Genomic DNA, 19,743 nt, shown 5'->3' on the forward strand with positions numbered 1-19,743 from the left:
TGTGTTCCGCTAACTTGAGTCCCAATTAGAATCAGTTGGATTGTTTTATTGGCCAGGTATGTTTAACACACGAGGAGTTTGACTTTGGTTGAAGTGCTGTGCTTTCAAATGTACACATTAAATATGAACATTTAACGAAAAGATTTAAACAAGTAATTAAAGACTATTATGTAGAAGACTAAATAAGATAATAGTGCAAAAGGAGGATGAAGTAAAGATGAGGTGGTTATCTTTTACAGTGTTTACATTATAGTGTGATCATTTAAATAATATCATATCTGTTCATTCACAGTCAGTTTAGTTCCAGGGTTTTTTTTTCACAGCAGCAGGTCTGACGCTCTGACTGTTCAGCGTTCATCAGAGTGACCGCCTGTTCTTATGTCGGTTTGTTTTGGCGTACAGTGATCTGTAACGCCTGCCGGAGGGGAGGAGTCTGAACAGTTAGTGTCCAGGATGTGAGGGGTCTGCACTGATGCTACCTGTCTGTTTCCTGACCCTGGACCCGTTTAAGTCCTGGATGGGGGGGGGGGGGAGTCGACATCTTTTCTACAGTCCTGATTGTCCGTTGCATTCTGTGTCTGTCCAGTTTGGTTTCAGATTTGAACCACACAGTGATGGAGGTGTAGAAGATGATCAGCAGCTCCTGGGTTGAACTTCCTGAGACAAAGCTTGTTTATACATGATGTTAGCGTCGCCGTGTCCAGGGAATGCTTTGAGGCTAGTCACCTGATTCTTAAAGCCATCCTGCAGCCTCCATCACACATGCATAACTCTGTGCAGTACTCACGGACTTTAACCTGGTTTTTACTGTTGGTGTGTTAACACACTGGTGGACGACAGTCCGAGTCCCTCGTGTTAGCTAGCATCCACTATTAGCTTCTGAGTCTCTTGTAGACGGGAAACATAAGCCCTGAGTGACCTCGAACTTTTTCTTTATAACAACCCTGAAGCTGTGCTGACTCCTTCACTCGTATCATTTTTCCTCTCTGTAGTTTCTGCTGGATTATTTCCATCTTGTTGTTGCTTCCATCTTTATATCGTTCCTATCGGATCCCCCCCACCCACTATTCTTCTTTTTCTTTTTCTTTAACAAAATATGATCTCACTAGAACACAGATGGAACACTTTGGCATTAAGAAAGTCCTTCTCTAAGCCTCCCGGGCAGATTACAAAATGAAGAGGAGTTATTCATGAGCCAACTTATATCAGTAAGTAAAAAAAACAAAGTCAGAGTTGGCAGCATGTGTTACTCTGAATGAATGAATATAAGGGAGAGGGAGGGGGGGGTAGTGACAACGGTGTTGGAGATCTATTGAGATGTTGAATTATACTAAACTGCTGTTTCTTGAATGTGGCAGCTGGAGTTTAAATCACTCTTTTAGATTATTCTGTTTTCCTCTCCTATTTCCATTCTTAATGTTGGCATGTTCCAGAATAACCTCGAGTCTGCTTTAAGTCTGGTGTAAGCTTAATTTTGTATTTCCCAGCATGCTCTTCTGTCCATAACATCAGTCAGTCCTCTGACTGTGCTTTTCTCGCACCACTGTTCTGCACTCACCATTCGCCCTCCGTTCATGTGGTTTTATTGCTCCTCCGTTAACAACGTACCAGGGACCGCCTCCTTCAATCCAATGTTTCAGATGCTCAGAGAGTCAACAGAGGGGACTTTGTTCTGTTCTGTTTAAAGAGCTTTCATATCAGGACGTCTCACTCTTTTCTTCAGTCCATGAAGAAGGCGGTGCCCCAGCACTCTAAATATTTATACCTCAAAAACTTCAGGGAGCGGTGGCTTCCTCCTTTTTTTTTTTGGTTAATGCCCATGCTAACATGAACATAAAAGTTTCTCCGACAGATCAGCCCTGTTGTGGTTTTAGCCCATCCACCAGTTTGAGTGAATATCGGCCCAAATATGAGCAGTGGATTTGTGCATCCCATATCCCCCCCCCCGAGGCTTTCTGCTGTGTTACACTCTCTTTGGTCATACACTGATTTCAGACGCATCCCTGTACTCGCCCTCAACAGCTGCTTTACAGATGGACAATGAATGCTAAAATAATACATTGAAAATGTCTGCAGTAGCAGGATAGCTGCATAGAGATGAACCCTGTAATGTGATCAAAGTAAGGAGAGCCCGAGTTGTGTGAAGAGGCATCTGACCAAGACGACAATAAAATCACAATAAGGCGTCGAGATCAGTTGAGTTGACATTCTAGTTAATACACAGTGTTATTACATACAATCTGTTTTTCCTCATATTTACATCCCAAAGCATTAAGCTTCACTCTGGTTTTCATGACACTTAAACAGCAGAGTGAGATGAATGTATGGATTAACTAACAATCACTCGTACTATTTTAAAAAACACGTCACATGATGGTTTATGACTCCAAGAGGTTTGTTCACTCTGAAAAGTGTATCTGACAGCTTCAACCATCACACTATGCTTTATAATAACACACAGCTGAATCAGAGCAGAGAACGTCTCTGCAGATTCAAATGAAAGTGCTTACTAATGTCCTGGATTGCAAAACTTCTCCGGTGAAATCCTCCTTCTGTGGGTAAGTGCTGCAGCAGGCGCTCATCATCGGTGTAACTGAGAGCGAGTGCTGTTAGTGAGTGAATCCCCTCTGTGACCTTGTGTCATCCGCTGTAAACTCCGTAAGCTCTCGCTTTGACTTTTTTTTTTTTGTTTTTTTCCTGAGGTCAGAGGTCAGCAGCAGCAGCAGTTCAGAGAAAGATACACAGAGTCACTGTCGTCATGTCGTGTCTGATGAGCGTTTGAGACAACCTCATTGGTCGGCTGTTTACACGCACAGCTTGTTTAAAAAAAAAACAACAACACAAAATGACCTTTGTGGCTTCATTAAGATTCATTTTAGACTCATACACTTCTCTTGATAAAAAAAAAACTATGATGTGCAGGTACAGCGTGGGCCTGAACAACAAAAACACACACACATGTTCCTGCTTTGACACACTGACACACATCTCACAGAGAAGGCCTGTAATGCCACTCAGCTCTGGGCTAAGTCAGCATTCATTCCTCTGTACTGGAGCAGCAGCAAACCTGCACCAGCTGTACACACACACACACACACACACACACACACACACACACACACACACACACACACACACACACACACACACACACACACACACACACCACTCACACACACACACTCTCTCTCTTGCACACAGATACATTCACTTCCTGCACCTCAGGGGACTTTCTGGCCTGTGAGCGAGCTCTCCTGGCCAGTTGGCTCTCTCTGTTAGCATGGACTTCTCCAATCAGCACATTCCTGTTTCTCTAGACAGACACAGGGAGACAGTTTTGGCAGCGCACACACAGGGTGGGGTAACGCTAATATCCTGTCCCCTGACCTCAGATTACACACACACACGCACGCACACACAAGCATACAGTCCCTGTACAGTTTTTTTGCTCACAATTCGACTCGAAACCCCACATTCTTGCTCTCCAAACGCACAGCTTTTCCTCTGTTTTCAAGCAGCTGTCACAGTCACTCTTTCAAAGCCGAGCCCTCAGTGTCTCTGTGCCAGTGTGGCTGTGTCAGTCCATGCCTGTTGTTTTGCCCCACACCAATACAGACTCTCCTCTGTCTGTTAATGACCTCCCTCTCCCACCATCTTTCCATCCCTCCCTTCCTCCCTCCAGCACCTCTTGGGCACCACGGATCCCAGTCTCTCCAACAACAACGACGCTCCACTGCAACCAATTTGTTGTTGATTTGTAAAGTTGCACGTCTTGACTGTGTTTGCATTATCCACTACTTAAATGTGTTTCAAAAAGAGGAGAAACTAAGAAACGTGTATCTGAGGATCTTTGTGTAACAAATAGATTTAGACAATGTTGTGCACCCAGGCAGGAAGTTGGAGCTGAATACTGTTCACCTCATGTCAGCTTTAAAAACAAAACCCCATTTACAAAACATTTAATCACACATTAGTTCTTTGAAACAGTCTCTGTTTGTCTTTTTTTTTTTTTCAATCTGTAAGAGTTGTGTGCACTCTCGCTGCTCCCTGCTTCTTTCTTGTTTTTCATCATTTCACAGTGTTGTGAAACCTCAAGATGTCTTTGCCTGGAAAGGATCTGAAAAAAAAAAAGACCCGTCCTGAGAATCTACATACTCTGTCCTAAGAGGAACTTTCTTTCCCGATTCTGTTGTTTTTCACACACCAGAGGATAGTGACCAATGTGAGAATAGCTTTAAGATGCAACACACCAAATCTCAGTCACACATGGGACTCCCCACCCAGTGCAGGCTCATCGAGCCCGACACCCACCAATCTGTTGTTGAACTTTTGCTGCCTCCTGTCTCCTATCATATTTTACGCACATTAGAGTTGTTCTCAGATTAATATGTGATATACCCTTGAAACGACCTAACATGCGATACAGAAACCCAGTGAGTGCTTCCACTAGTTCTGCACATTATGAGTAAATCATGTGTGATAACACTTTTTAAACTCTGTTTGGAATCATAAGCACAAAATATTAGCTAGAACTCACAGTTTCTATTGCTCTGATGGGCTTCATGTTTTGATCAATACACACATTTATGATTCCAACACTTTTCCTCTCTGTCCTAAATTAACTCAAAAAGCAGATTTTTTTTCCCTCGGCTAAATCAGACCCTAATAACCTGAGGTTAGCAGATAGCTAGCTTGAACAACATCTGACTGCATCCTAATGGTCAGTGTATGCATGAGAAGTGAGACAGCAGTTCTCTAAGGCACTAAATGTTTGATTTAAAATAAATCCAGTTCTTTTCGATGTGTTATCGGAACGATAAAAATTGCTCTTTATGCTATTTGCTTTTAATTGAGCAGGAAAGAAAATAGATTTCTGGGAAATGTTCACGTGATGTCAAACATCATTGCTTTGCTTTGTTTGGTCAAAGTTTAGTGTGTTTGAACCCCAACCCCAGCGCTCTGTACTTACTGACCTCAACCTGCTTTTTTCCTGTTGGTGTGTTGGTCATGTTGGTGGGCTAGTGTTAAGAATCCCTCCTGTTTGCTAGCATCCACCATTAGCTTCTTTGTCTTAGATGGGAAACAGAAGCCCACATTGATTCAGCTCGTTTCTAGTGTGACCCTTAAACAATTCAATCAGCACATTGTTTAAAATAAAATAAAATTCTGTAAAATAAATGGTCTTTGGATTTGACTTATCCTTGTACCTGACTCTTCCAGCATTCAGAAGTTTATTCGAATACTTTCAGTATGTGTCAGGAGAGGTAACAGACGCTCACTCTTTATTTTATTTTATTTTTTTGCCGGTGTCTCTCCCAGTGAGTTTATCTCTTCACCACTACACAAACCTCTCCTCCCTGTTTTCTTTGTTTTTTCCCTTTTTTTTTTCTTGTCCTCTTGGTGGGTCGGGCGGAAGGGGGGTTGCTGCTTGTTGTTACAGGTTACAGTGTGGAGGAGGTGTCAGCCGCTTTATGATAAGCTGTCCCTCTGCACTTGACATAGCATCGGTGTTATCACTGGACACAGAGGAAAGGAAATAAGAACGGAGAGAGAGTTTGCAGTAGTGTGTTGTTTGTGTGTACTAGGGGAGTGTGTGTAACTTTACAGGGTGTGTCTTTCACACACGTTTGTTTGCTACACACAAGCAGACTGTGTGTTTAGGGGTTCCCAGTTAAGCAGACTTTGTCTCTCCCTGTTGCTCTCTGAAGAACTCCAGTAGCGGTAGGGATTCCTGCCAGTCCAAGGCCGACTGAGCATGGGAAGGGGTGGGGTTGGGTGTACAATGTGAAAAGGGGAGGCGGAGGAGATAAATGATTGAGTGAGTCCCATGTGAAGCTTGCTCACATGGCTTCCTTTTTGTCTCTGCTTTCTATCCAAACTTTTCCCGATAGCTCTCAGCTTTGCCATTCTTCTCTGCCCGGTCCAGTCATCTGCAAGTAGCCGTACTCATATTTTGGTTGCATAGCTCAAAGGAGGCTCTTGAGCTCACATCATGTTTGTTCACCATGGCTAATGTCAGGCTAAACAATGGGGTTATCTCCTTGCCTGCTTTTAAATGGACCGAGCTGTCAACATGTGGAGTCCAGTAGATTTACTCTAGAGAGGTTATTAGACTGCACATGTGTGAGAAAAAGCAGAGGCTGTGTTTGTAAGGTTTGCTCACACTTAAAGTTGTGTGTGTGTGTGTGTGTGTGTGTGTGTGTGTGTGTGTGTGTGTGTGTGTGTGTGTGTGTGTGTGTGTGTGTGTGTGTGTGTGTGTGTGTGTGTGTGTGTGTGTGTGTGTGTGTGTGTGTGTGTGTGTGTGTGTGTGTGTGTGTGTGTGTGTGTGTGTGTGTGTGTGTGTGTGTGTGTGTGTGTGTGATCAGCTGTGTTTGTGTTAATTATGACTAATATAACAGTGTGGTGTTGCTGTCCTCTCTCTCCTAGGTGACATCACGCAAAAGGGCTATGAGAAGAAGAGAGCCAAGCTGCTGGCCTCCTACATCTCCCATATGCCAAGTAAGACCAACTCTTCTTCCCTTTTAGCTTGAAATTTATTTTTCATTTTATTTTGTCACCCTAAAAGTCTCTGTAAGAGTCCTCAGCCTGAAAAAAGAACTTGTGACTTTATGACCTCAGTGTACTGAAGGTTGTTCCTAATTGTTGCTCGCCCCACCCACATAGAATGACATTAAAAGTACAACTATGCGAGTGTGGTTGTAAGTGTGACTTTTTTTTTCAGTTGTAAAAAAGAAAACCAAAACCAAAAAAAAACCACAAGCCATTTCACTAAGAGTCCACTCTTGAGGGGAAATCTGTGTGCAGGTTTTTAAGAGGTATCTGGGTTTCTGTGGCACTCTAATGGCCAAAGAGTGGTACTGCATATATTAAACACCAAACATGCTGTAACATCTGAGAGCTTCTTTTTGTTGCGAGAACACTTAAGCAAACGTCCAGAATAGTAAAGAACAAACCCACTGCATGCTTCAGAGTTCTGAACACAGTGTGACCATCAACTTTATACAGTCCAAATAAAAGGGAAGTAGCAGAGCTTCAGTGGTTTACTATGACTCTGTCACCTCTGTACGTGTTGCACACTGTTCCGTTTTTTCGCAGTCAGATGACTTGCATGAGGGTGTGGTGTTTCCTCAGGAAAAATCACAACACATTAGCGTTAGCATTAGCATGTAAAAAAAATCCCTCTCGGTGTGTCACTGAAGAATGAATCGGTGTGCATAACTTCCTTCCCTGCTACTTTGGCTCATCAGGCCTGTTTTTGCTCATGGAATTGATCAAAATCTTCAACAGTAGTTTTCATTGTTAATACTTTGTATTCATTTCCCACGGTTACACTGTGTTGATTACAGCTTGCCCTGAATGTGATAACAGGTTTTGGCGAGCTTCGAAGCTTTAAAAGTCACCTCCTTTCCCCTGCCCCCGTCCCCCCTCGAGCCTCCCTTTTTCCTCCTCAGAGGCTTCACCAGGCCCTACGGGAGCAGAGGACAGTTTACTCATTTGCTCTGATCTAGCCTAGTTTCACGTAACAGTCAACGGAAAAAGATGGGTCAGTCAAGTACATGTCCTTATTATAAACTCGGAGGATTTTTTTTGTGAACCTCATTTTAGAGAGCTTTCCGGAGTGACATATAAAACTTGTTCCCAGATGTAACTTTATGAAAGCATCAGTTGTGTGTTTTTCCAATGCTTTTTGTTTGTTGCTCTTATGTTGGCATGTGTTCTTATAGACTCATGCATGTGCTTACCTGCTACTGTTTTGTAGATATGGATCTATCTCTGCCAGATGTTCAGCTTTCCCCAGGCCACAGTGCTGACCCCAGCCCAAGCCCCGAGGCCCCGGGCCCTTCCACATCCTCAGCCTCCAGACACCACCGCGCACACCGCAGTGGAGGGGCCAGAGACGACAGATACAGATCAGGTTTGGAGCATACATGCTAATCACAGAGAAAAAAAAAACAAAAAACACACACCCACACCTCATCTAACTGTTGTGATTCAACGTTTTCTTTTTCTCCCTGCGTTGCTGATATATGTTTGATGCAGACATCCACACAGAGGCTGTTCAGGCAGCACTGGCAAAGCACAAAGAGGAGAAGATGGCACTGCCCATGCCAACCAAGAGACGCTCAGCCTTTGTCCAGTCTCCCATCGATAACTGCACACCTCCAGGTAAACTAGATTTCTCACATTTAGACGGTAACAGGAGGTGAGCTGCTTCTAGTGCAAGGAGCTATGTAGATGATTAACAAAACATATATATAAACGTCTCAGTAAATAGTCAGGATTTTCCCACTCTTCAGATACGTCTTCGGCATCAGAGGATGAGGGCTCACTGCGCAGGAAGGCAGCTCTCAGTGCAGTGCTGGCCCAGACCCTGCAGAGCCCTGATTACTGGATCAACCGTTCCGTCCAAAGTTCCTCCACGTCCTCGTCTGCTTCCTCAACCCTCTCCCATGGAGAGCCCAAGGCCCAGCCGCAGCCCCAACCTCAACCTGCTCTTTCCGTGTTAGCAGACGTTCTGGCCCACACACGCATAGGTAAACAATATCTCTCATTTGAACAGAAACAAAACGGCGATGGTTGACTGTTGTTTAATTTATGATGAATCACTTTCTGTTCTCCAGAAAACAGCGTCCCCCCAGATGTTACATCCTCCACTCCCCCGGAGAGAGGGTCCAGAGTAGATCTCCCTCCGGCAGTCAGGGGCATGAGTCGTGGACAGAGCCGCTGCAGCATACTCGATACAGCTGATGGTACATTCAAACAAGCCAAGAATTAAGAATGCATAATAGTGGGATTAATGACGATACCAGATGTACATTCGACGACAGTGTTGAGGGAGTAGAACATTAATTTTCTACTCTTGAAATGTTTTGAATTTAGCGCCTGCCTTCTGGTTGTTGATCTACTTCAGATTTTGGAGGGTTAACTATTTGCATGTACTTCACATGGCAGCTGACATTCTCTGTTTTACATTGATCATATGTGGTGATGATTTGAGAGCTGTCAAATCAAGAAAAAACAAAACAAACTTACCCACCAACATTCACCTGAAATCATCTTCAACATCATTCTCATTTCACTGGTGAATCCTGCTAACAACAGATATTCTGTGTTCTTTCTTTTGGGTCCATTAATCCTGTCCCTGTCTTGCCTTTCATTTAAAAAGGAAAAAGAAAAGGTAATGCAAATCAAAACCTTGGGAAGGGGAGGTATGCTGACGAGGCCCAATCAGCTTGCTTTACAGCCTGGAGTCTGTCTTCCTGTCTTTCTCTTCTGTTTTGTGTTTTAGGTTTAGAAGTAGAGAACCTCCTATTTGTTTTCCTAAAGATTATCCAATCTGTCAATCTTTTGTCAAGTCCCCCTTGAATCTTTCCTGCTGCTGATTTAGATCCTGACTGTGTGCTAGCGCGTAGGATTCTGCCTGTGTGATTCTGCGTGTAAGATCAAGTGGACATCTGTGTTAGAATAGAAATGCATGTGTGGGTGTGCGCGTGTTGTTTTGGTGTTTGTGTGTTTGCATTTGTTTTTGACTGTGGATTGTTATTGGTGTTTTTCCAGGCGTGCCTGTCAACAGCAGGGTGTCCACCAAGATCCAGCAGCTGTTAAACACACTCAAACGGCCAAAGAGACCACCACTCAGCGAATTCTTTGTTGATGACTCTGAGGAAATTGTAGAAGGTGAGAAGTTCTACATTGTATTTCATTTCCATTGAACTGAAATAATCACAGGTAGCAGCACTGAGAACATTCATAAGAAAGACTTTGACCATTACTACATTTAAAATGTACTGGAGAGGATTATTCATGTCAACATATATTTGGGGAAATTGTTACCCCCTCTTCTAGGGTTACTTCTAATTTCCTAACAACTTGACAAAGTTGGCATTCTCAAATCCATTCTCAATTCCACGGCGAAAGCCCTTAACAACGCCTTCATAACCTCCTGTCTTGACTGCTGCCATAGAGTCCTGTGTGTGTGTGTGTGTGTTACCCAGCTAAGCCCTGGACAGGCTCTAGTGTCTACAAAACTCCACTGCCAGGGTCCTGACCCGCCACCGAGCTCTGTCAGCACATCACCCCAACCCTCATCCACACAGGCTCCAGATTAAATCCTGCATCAACTATAAAATACTCCTTATCACTTAAAGTAAAAAAAATCCATCCACTCCTCTGCCCCTCAGTACCTCTGCAAATATCCTCAACACCAGAATCCGCAACTATGGAGACAGGGCCTTCACCTTCACAGTTTTTTGCAAAATATCCCCTTTCTTAAAAATGTAAATGTAATTTATTATTATTATTATTATTATTATTATTATTATTATTATTATAAATAATCTATCCACAATGACTGAATGCAGCACTTTTACTAACTTCAGAAATACTAATTAAAACTAAACCAGGATAGACATGAGTTATTGCTGCATTGAAGCTCACTCACTGTCTACACAGTTTCTGTGATTCACTCACTGCAGTTGAAACCTTTTACCATTTTAAGAGTTTTTTGCTCCAGTTTAATTGTTGTGCTAAACCCTTATTCATAGCTTCGCTTTATATTTCACTGACTCCCTTCTCATGTGTACCTCTGTTTATGTCCAGTGCCCCAGCCAGACCCCAACACCCCGAAGCCAGAGGGACGACAAATCATCCCAGTGAAGGGAGAGCCCCTCGGGGTGGTTAGTAACTGGCCTCCTGCCTTGCAAGCTGCACTGGCCCGCTGGGGAGCGACTCAGGCCAAGAGCCCCGCCCTCACCGCTCTGGACATCACAGGCAAACCTCTCTACACACTCACATACGGTGAGCAGGTTTGAAACTCGTGAAAATCTCAAGCTTTTTGAGAAACACTTTAGTTCATGACCCCAGAAGTGAATTGCCCTTTGATATTGAGACCCTGCTTGTAAATATAAGATGGATCTCTCACATAGAAGCTGATTCAACTGAATCAAATATATTTATTGTACTGGGTGGAATAACGCCTACATCTGCTCTATTGTGGAGCTACAGTGGGCTGTGGAGTTCAACTATCTTGTATTAGTTATACAACATCAAAAAAGCTAAACAAACAACAGTACTTTTTAAACTCTTTTTTCCCCCCTTGTGTTCTTTACAGGCAAATTATGGAGTCGCAGTCTGAAATTGGCCTATACCCTTTTAAATAAACTTGGGACCAAGACAGAACCTGTGCTACAACCTGGAGATCGGGTACGAGGTTGTCAGTCTCCACTCAGACTGAGTGTGAATAAGTGAAAGTATAAATATTAAGAAATATGGACCATAAAGTATGTCTTTACTCTCACTCAGGTGGCTCTAGTGTATCCAAACAGTGACCCTGGCATGTTCTGGGTGGCTTTCTATGGCTGCCTGTTAGCTGAGGTCATCCCCGTGCCCATTGAGGTCCCACTGTCCCGGCAGGTAACAAAGTCACTGTTATCGAAATAAAAACCTCTGTGGAAATGTGTTGAATATAAACCCCACAAGAACAGAAATATAACATTGAATTAAAAGCACAAGATCTTTGATGCTGTATAAGTGCACTGAATCTAAATTACGCCTAAAGGCTCATATATTTGTTTGGAAAAAACAAAAAGAAGTTGAGTTATATCCCCAATTTCTTGACAGCTTGAGTTGTTTTTATTTGTCACATGTTTTTTTAACAGCCTTTCCTTGTGTGTCTTGACCCATGTCTCACTCCTTAGGATGCAGGCAGCCAGCAGATTGGCTTCCTTTTAGGCAGTTGTGGCGTCAGTCTGGCATTGACCAGTGAGGTGTGTCTGAAAGGGCTGCCCAAGACGCCAAACGGAGAGATCATCCAGTTCAAAGGTCAGTCAGACACTGACCAAATGCTGCTGACTCAGCAGCACTCATTTCGGTCTTGGTCTCTTTGGGAGCCTTTAGATGGAATCATTAACGTGACTATACAAGCCCCGTTTCCACCAAGCGGTTCAGTTTGGTTCGTCTCGGTACGGCATACATTTTGTGGTGTTTCCATAGGATAAAGCCGGGAAAGATCCCCAAATTAGCGACCCGTACCGTCCTACTTTTTGAAACCCTTCTGTTGGGGTGCGAAGTATATCGATCTGACCCTAAAAGGTGGAGCTAAACACTGCAGTCTGTTGATTGGTCACATAAGACAGTGGCATTAAAAGACAAAACAAAACCCCGCCATGTTTAAATACAGTTGATTGTTTTTTCGGCTGTATTTCTCCTCGAGGCACACAGCCTTCTCTGAAACAAAGCTGGATTGCGTTTTGTAACAAAAAGCCACATGCTAATGCACAGGTTCTCACTCAGGAGTGTGTGAAATGTCCTGATGTAAAGCGTCTGAAACACAAAATACTATGAAGTTATTCCTCCTCTCCTTTTATTCCTTTCTCCTCTCATAAAAATAAAAAATCATCAGAATTTTGCTGGATGTTAGTCTTTGTTTACCGTTATGTCTTTGTACTTTGTTGAATATATTAGTAGTGCACACACAAACGTAAACAGGATCAGACTGTATCAAACTGTACTGATCCGTACTGGACTGCTTGGTGGAGACGGGGCTATGGTGTTGATTCTATGACCTTTGTGCTCCCCAATATGTGAGTGAATGACTCTGTGGTCTCTGCTCGAACTTTATTAACAGCTCACCTTTGACCTTGAAACCAGAGGGGATGCATAAGGACCTTTTGTCATCTTCATGTGGCTCCAAATCCCTCAACACACTTATTTTGAGTCTGCTTATTTATGTGTGTGTGTGTTGTTGTTTTTATTATGTCACTAGGATGGCCAAGGATGAAGTGGGTTGTCACAGACACAAAGTACCTGACCAAACCCTCCAAAGACTGGCAGCCTCACATACCCACCGCCAACACAGACACCGCCTACATAGAGGTACTATTCCAGGACATAAGAATCACCTCATCAACTTTTCTACTTGTTTGTCTTGATTTTATTGTAAACATGCTACCTTAATACATTGACGCTTTGAAACTGTAAAGAGGATTTCATTCTTGGGTTACAGGATGACTGAGTCTTAGATAACTAAATGTTAACTTTTGAATTAGATTGGAGGTTTATAGTTCTTCTTTTTCTAATGTCTGTTTTTCTCCATAGTACAAAGCGAGTAAGGAGGGAACAGTGATGGGAGTTGCCGTGTCCAAGATCTCCATGCTGACTCACTGTCAGGCCCTGTCACAGGCCTGTAACTACTGTGAAGGTCAGTTGTCACTTCTGCAAGTTGTCTCTCCTATCTTAACTCTCTCCATGTCTGTTAGGGTGAGCTTCCTCAGAGCTTTAAACCGAGTATCAGAAATAATAATTTTAAAAAAAGTGCTCAGCTCTTCAGCACATATCGTAAGCCTGCCTCGTAATTTATTTTCATCCTCTCCGGCTCAAATAAGAGAGGTACCTCAGTGAAGATTAACTGAGGATCATATAGAGAGAACACACTCTAATGAAGCACTAAATTACATTTTGTTACCAACCCAATTATGCATACACAGTAAACTGATGACTGAGCACATATTCACTCTGTGTGTTCTCCTTCTTAGGAGAGACGCTGGTCAACGTGTTGGACTGTAAGAAGGATATGGGCATGTGGCACGGTGTCTTAACGGTGAGATCCAAAAACAATAAGTGTTGCTGTATAACCACACGCGTTTACGTTAATATCTTTGGCATGTTGTGGCAATGATGGCGTTTTCTTTTTGTTTCCAGAGTGTCATGAACAGAATCCACACCATCACAGTGCCGTATGCTGTCATGAAAGCATGTCCCATGTCCTGGGTGCAGAGGGTCCACATCCACAAAGGTTCAGCACACTACTCTCATTTAACAATACATTCACTAATACACTGCTTTCAACAATTTTTATTCTTCTAAATAGAATTGAAAAATACTTTGTTTGTCCTTTGTGTGTCAAGTATATCACAGTTAATCCAGGTTAACACATGAAGACAAGCTGTAATAAATGGAGCACTTAGTGATCTATATTTAATTATATGTCTGAGAAGAAAGATTGATTACTGTTTGAGATTTTTTAGCAACATTATTAATTGACAGAATATGGAATTAAGTTTGAAAGAGAATACAAAAACAGGATATTAGAAAGTTTTATTTCTTTATTTTAGGATAAAAGTAAACATGTAGTGACGACTGAAAGGGCCATTTATTTGAATAAGGTGAAATAGAAAGTGTATACCAACATATTCCTCTTCTTCTCCGGTAGCACGTGTGGCCTTGGTGAAGTGCCGTGACCTCCACTGGGCCATGATGGCTCACAAAGACCAGAGGGACACCAACCTGTCCTCCATACGGATGCTGATTGTTGCTGATGGAGCGAACCCATGTGAGTCTTTACCTTTAAAGAAAACCAAGAAAAAACAGTCTCTTCAATAAAGGCGTTTAATGCACAAGTTATGTAACATGCTTTTTCTACCTTGTGTTTTTAATGTCTTCTTGTCTTGTTTGTTGCCAGGGTCTGTGTCGTCCTGTGATGCCTTCCTGAATGTGTTTCAGTCTCATGGTCTGAAGCCTGAGGTGATCTGTCCATGTGCCACCTCTCCTGAGGCCCTCACTGTGGCCATACGCAGGTAACTCATCTGAATACACGCTCGCTCTGGAAAGAACAAGCACATGCAAACATCAAGTGATTTACCTCCAGTGAACAAGAGAAGCTTTTTACAAAGCGTTTACCATTTTGTATGTGTTAACATATGGGAGGAGATTGTGTTGTTTTGCTTTTTATTGACGTTTGAATAACTCACTTACAAGTGACGACCTTCTCCATTTGGAAGAAATGGATTGTAAGAGATATTAGAAGTAGAAAGAGTTAACCTGAATCATGGCTACTTGAAGAAGAACTTGAAAGTTGAATGAAATCAGGGTAAAGTCATTAAAAATAAAGACTTTAATTCATTTAATCTGTTATGCTAATCAGATAAATGAACCCCTGTCGGAGTTATGGAATCTGTTTGACCCTCAGCGCTTACACTGTTGTTAAAAAAACAACTACATAGACTTTAAATAATTTCAATGAAAAATATTCTGGCTGCATTAAAAACATTGAACCTAAACTTTACATTGAATAAACTCAAATGTATTCCCATGGGATTCTCTCCCTTCAGGCCTGGTGCTCGGGGAGCTCCACTTCCAGCCAGGGCCATCCTGTCCATGGGCGGGCTGAGCCACGGAGTGATCAGGGTCAACACAGAGGACAAAAACTCAGCTCTCACCGTTCAGGATGTGGGCCACATCATGCCTGGAGGTAAGCTGACAAAGCTGAGTTTAATTGTCACTTCAAAAGTACATCAGCTGGCAACTGGCTTTCTGTCCTTTTGTTAACTTAGAATGTTTATTTTGTGACCCTTTTTGTTTGCTTCAGCTCTGATGTGCATCGTGAAACCAGACGGGCCTCCTCAGCTGTGCAAGACTGATGAAATCGGAGAGATTGTGATCAACTCTCGGGCTGGGGGCACCATGTACTACGGCCTGCCTGGTGTCACCAAGAACACATTCGAGGTCTCTCCATGTTTACAAACTACACAAGTGCTTGAAGGATTTAGCTAGTGGAAATATTTACAGTTGTGTTGTTCGGAGACGGTGTGAAACTAAAAAGCCAGGGTACACTTTTTCTTAATGAACTCGTTATTGTCTTCAGTAAGAAAATAAAAACAAAATGTGTCATTAGAATAAACACAATAAATGAAGAAAGAGAAGATGGGGGGGGGGGGGGAAGTCAAACACAGCAGCCTGACTAACATTCACATTTTTTCTCAAATCCTTTGTTTCGGGTTGCGCGTCTCTCCGGTGCGCTCCTCTCCGTGCTGCGACGCTGTAGGATTGGCAGACGTCACCACTGGTCAATGTACCCACAACTCTGATTCTTTGCCGGAGCATTTATGTCCGCAACAATGCTTCGAGTGGCGCACCTTGGGATCTTAGTAGAGCAGACCTTAAGTGTTTAAAAAATGCATGTTGTGAAAGACGCAGCCGTTTAAAATATCCACTAGATGGCGCTACTTCCATTATAACTTTGCCCTAGAAGTATTCTCTCTCTAAAAAAAAAAAAAAAAAAGGGTTTAAACGTTGATATTATTCCCTCTGAGAACGATTCTGTTCTCAAGTGGGTTTTTTGCACAATACATTTTAGCTTCAAACATTTTGATTGACAAACCCAATCCCTAAAACGCTGGGAGGCAGGTTTAAAATGTAAATCAATGAAAACAGAATGTGATGATTTGCGAAACATTGAAAACCCGTTTGATAGAAAATATTACGACAACAAAATACTAAAGCTGAATGAAATGCCTAATTAGAATGTGATACTTATAACTTTTAAAAACATTTAGACAGTTTGCTCTGTGAAAGACTCCAGTAGTGAATAATCATGTTCTGAACATGCAAAGAGTTTTAGGATCGAATCGTCTGAAGTGCTGACATCATTCAAAGATGCAGAGATTCTGAAGAAGTTTGGGAGTTAAACCTTCAGTCCCGTTTTCACCCGTTCAAAATGTTTGGAGCGGGGAAGCGTAAAAATAAGACGATGCGACCCAGCTGAAACCCTTCACTAAGCAAGAATGGTAAAAGAAAATTCCACTTTCAAAATGACAGACATTGCTCCCTTCAGTTCCCAAAAGGCTTCCAGTGTGTAGTTAAAAGAAAACATTTCTGAAAGGGTTCTTAACTTGAACCCTTCTCAATGCCTTTGAAACATGTGGCTGTCGTGAAATACAAAATCTAATTTTTCTAAAACAATGACATCTCTCACTTCCTCCTTTTGGTATTGATTGTGCTATTTTTAATCAAATATGGGCTTTCAGTTTTTCGTACATTTGACACATTTTAGAATTAGGGTTGTAACTAAACACTCTGAACTAACTGTAATCTCACACTTATTTCTGCTTTCCTTTGACATATAATGTCGGGGAAAATGTGCAGTTTTGTAATTATTTAGGAGAATGCTTTGACCATGTGTTTATCTTCAGGTGATTCCTGTCAACCAAGCTGGAGCACCCATTGGAGAAATTCCCTTCTCTCGTACTGGTCTGCTTGGATTTGTTGGACCGGTAAAGCATGCATACACACCAAAAAAAAAAAAAAAAAGATTTTCCTTTGTTTTGTCTGAAGAAATGAGGCATCTTGCTTAGTCTTTGGTCTGCTCCACAGGGCAGTCTGGTGTTCGTTGTGGGGAAGAACGAGGGACTGCTGGTGGTGAGCGGGAGAAGGCACAATGCAGACGACCTTGTGGCCACGGCCCTGGCTGTGGAGCCTGTGAAAACAGTTTACAGGGGCAGGTGAGACACTGGCAGCGACCCATGACCCCATTATGTTTGTATCGCTGTTCTGTCCTGCGCCCTCTACCTGTGTGTTTGTCTGAGTCGTGTGAGTTTGAATTCGTTCCTGCAGGATCGCGGTGTTCTCGGTGACAGTGTTTTATGACGAGAGGATAGTGATCGTGGCAGAGCAGAGGCCTGACGCCAGTGAGGAGGACAGCTTCCAGTGGATGAGTCGAGTTCTGCAGGTCAATTAAATCAAACGTTTCATGAAGTGTGAATATTAAACATCGATTTTTAAGCGATTTTTACCTTTGTTACCATTTTGTTTTTTATGACTTCACTTCTGTGTGAGCACTCTGCAGCCTTTTCTCATGAACAAATCTAATGATAAACTATATTATCTGCACAGGCCATTGACAGTATCCATCAGGTTGGTCTCTACTGCCTGGCACTCGTCCCAGCCAACACCCTCCCAAAGACGCCTCTTGGAGGCATCCACATCTGTGAAACCAAACAGAACTTTCTGGAGGGGAACCTTCACCCCTGTAACATCCTCATGTGCCCGCACACCTGTGTTACCAACCTGCCTAAACCACGCCAGAAACAACCAGGTAGGCCACTTCAGACTCCATAATCCAAAGCTGACAAATGGAAGTTTTGGAGGTAGTGTGATGAGTTATGTGACTGTCCTCCCTCTGTTCAGTGGATGTGGGTCCTGCTTCTATGCTGGTTGGGAACTTGGTGGCAGGGAAACGGATCGCCCAGGCCACAGGGAGAGAGCTGGGTGTGGTGGAGGACCAGGATCTGATCAGAAAGGTACTGTTTGTCGTAAAGAATCTGGACCGGGCTTTGATCACACCGACCAGTTATCAGAAACATAGAGCCATTATCAGAAGCTTTATAATAGAAGAGGAGCTGAGCTTTGTTTATGAGTGGCTTTTCTTGAGCTTCATTTCTTTATGGTCACTGTATTAGGAAACTTTTCTGATAATCATGTAAAGAATTCATAGCGCAGTAATTCCAAATATTTGATAAATCCTGCTTTTCTTTCAATGTCTTTGTGATACTAAACTGATTGTCTTTTTTGATGACAGGAAAATAGTAGTAGCACTTTGCTTGAACATCAACAGAAGCACATATTTAGTTTCAATCGAACAAAATAAAGTGACGTACCAGGTGTAAATGCTCTGAGTGTATGTTGGAGATGATCCTGTGTCGGTCAGTGAAAACGGATGCTAACGTGAAACACTCTGTTGTTCTGCCTTTGCTTCACTTGAGCTGGGCTTTAGCTCTGTATGTGGCCCACCATGATGGTAAGGCTGAAGCCTTCTGCTTGTCTCGACCAGATGTGCTTCTGCACTGTGCAGGCTGGCTTCTTGGCCAGCAGGGGTCAGCACACTAAACTAATCAACAGTAATACATTCGAACAAAGGAAACAGCTACTTTACAGAATCTCAAATAAACAAACATTCATCTGTACTAAATGAATGAAACTTGATTGCCTTCTTGCTTTGATGAGATAATTGAGGCTTAATAGTAATGAGCGTAGTAATGTACAGTCAACATGTAATCATTTACTGTAATGCGCTTTAGCAATATCTTGTAAAACCAAAATAACAGTAAAGATTTGAAAGATTTTGGTGTGCACCTCTGCTCGCTGTGTTCACTGTGATGCTCCCATGTGTAGCATGGCTTGGTGAGACGTCAGGGCAGCATGACTGTTGACCTGTTGTCTGACTCACAGGATGACTCTGGTCAGTGATAGTTACACGGCAAGCAATGTGACAAAGCGAGCTTCTATACTTTTTTTGTGCAGATTTCTTGTCTTTTTATGTGTTGTCCGATATAAATGGGTGTTGAGTTGGCCTCTGCCTATGAAGAATTATCTTTTTGCTTTTCCTGTTTCAGTCCCGTGATCTGTCCAGCTCCTCAGTTTATTGACCCAACACATCTAGAGGCTCCTACTTTAATATGACCCATTTCATTATTTGGGAAATCACTGAGTGGATGTGTCCCCCGATGCAGCTTTCACTCTATTTGACGGCATTATTTTAAAGTGGAAACTTCTCTTTCAAAGCTTTGAATTGTCTCAACCCTTTTGTTTGAGATGCCGGTTAGTTTTGACAGCCACCAATTTGCTTCCCACCAGGTGCAGATGGTCCCAGCGTGACCCTGCACTTGGCAAAGATCATCTCTGGACATTTCCTCTTGTGTGCTTGTGTGTCTCTGGGTGAGAAGCGTCACTTCTGAAGTTCTCTAAATGGCTTTCTGTTCTCTGTTCTTTTGTCCATACAGAGAGTGTGTTTGTGTGTGTTGGAAAATGGAACAAATGTATCTGTTATCTGAAGTCGTCTTATTTCTGGCTGTTGTTTTGATGAGTCATGAAGTGGAGCTATGTTGACTGTTGTCAGTCGAGCTTTTGCGTTTTCTACCTGCTGGTCATTTTTCAGTGAACTATTATTTGCCACTGACGCTCCTTTTGTAT

The 19,743-nt window shown here is 42.6% G+C and overlaps 1 protein-coding gene across 1 annotated transcript in view; it reads left to right on the forward strand.

Moving 5' to 3' along the window:
* The window catches only part of dip2ba (disco-interacting protein 2 homolog Ba), a 43,546-nt gene that overhangs the window by 13,971 nt on the left and 9,832 nt on the right, over window positions 1-19,743 (forward strand). The window contains 23 exon segments of the mRNA XM_079359915.1: window positions 6,427-6,498; window positions 7,760-7,915; window positions 8,041-8,166; window positions 8,298-8,534; window positions 8,622-8,750; window positions 9,559-9,678; window positions 10,600-10,797; window positions 11,111-11,202; window positions 11,302-11,412; window positions 11,697-11,820; window positions 12,764-12,873; window positions 13,096-13,198; window positions 13,533-13,597; window positions 13,699-13,792; window positions 14,210-14,329; window positions 14,459-14,573; window positions 15,108-15,247; window positions 15,365-15,501; window positions 16,968-17,048; window positions 17,149-17,276; window positions 17,389-17,503; window positions 17,668-17,869; window positions 17,962-18,074. Of these exon segments, the coding sequence (XP_079216041.1) occupies window positions 6,427-6,498; window positions 7,760-7,915; window positions 8,041-8,166; window positions 8,298-8,534; window positions 8,622-8,750; window positions 9,559-9,678; window positions 10,600-10,797; window positions 11,111-11,202; window positions 11,302-11,412; window positions 11,697-11,820; window positions 12,764-12,873; window positions 13,096-13,198; window positions 13,533-13,597; window positions 13,699-13,792; window positions 14,210-14,329; window positions 14,459-14,573; window positions 15,108-15,247; window positions 15,365-15,501; window positions 16,968-17,048; window positions 17,149-17,276; window positions 17,389-17,503; window positions 17,668-17,869; window positions 17,962-18,074 (2,888 nt within the window).

This window comes from Symphodus melops (genome assembly GCF_947650265.1).
Source record: "Symphodus melops genome assembly, chromosome: 13".
NCBI classification, from domain to species: Eukaryota; Metazoa; Chordata; class Actinopteri; order Labriformes; family Labridae; genus Symphodus; species Symphodus melops.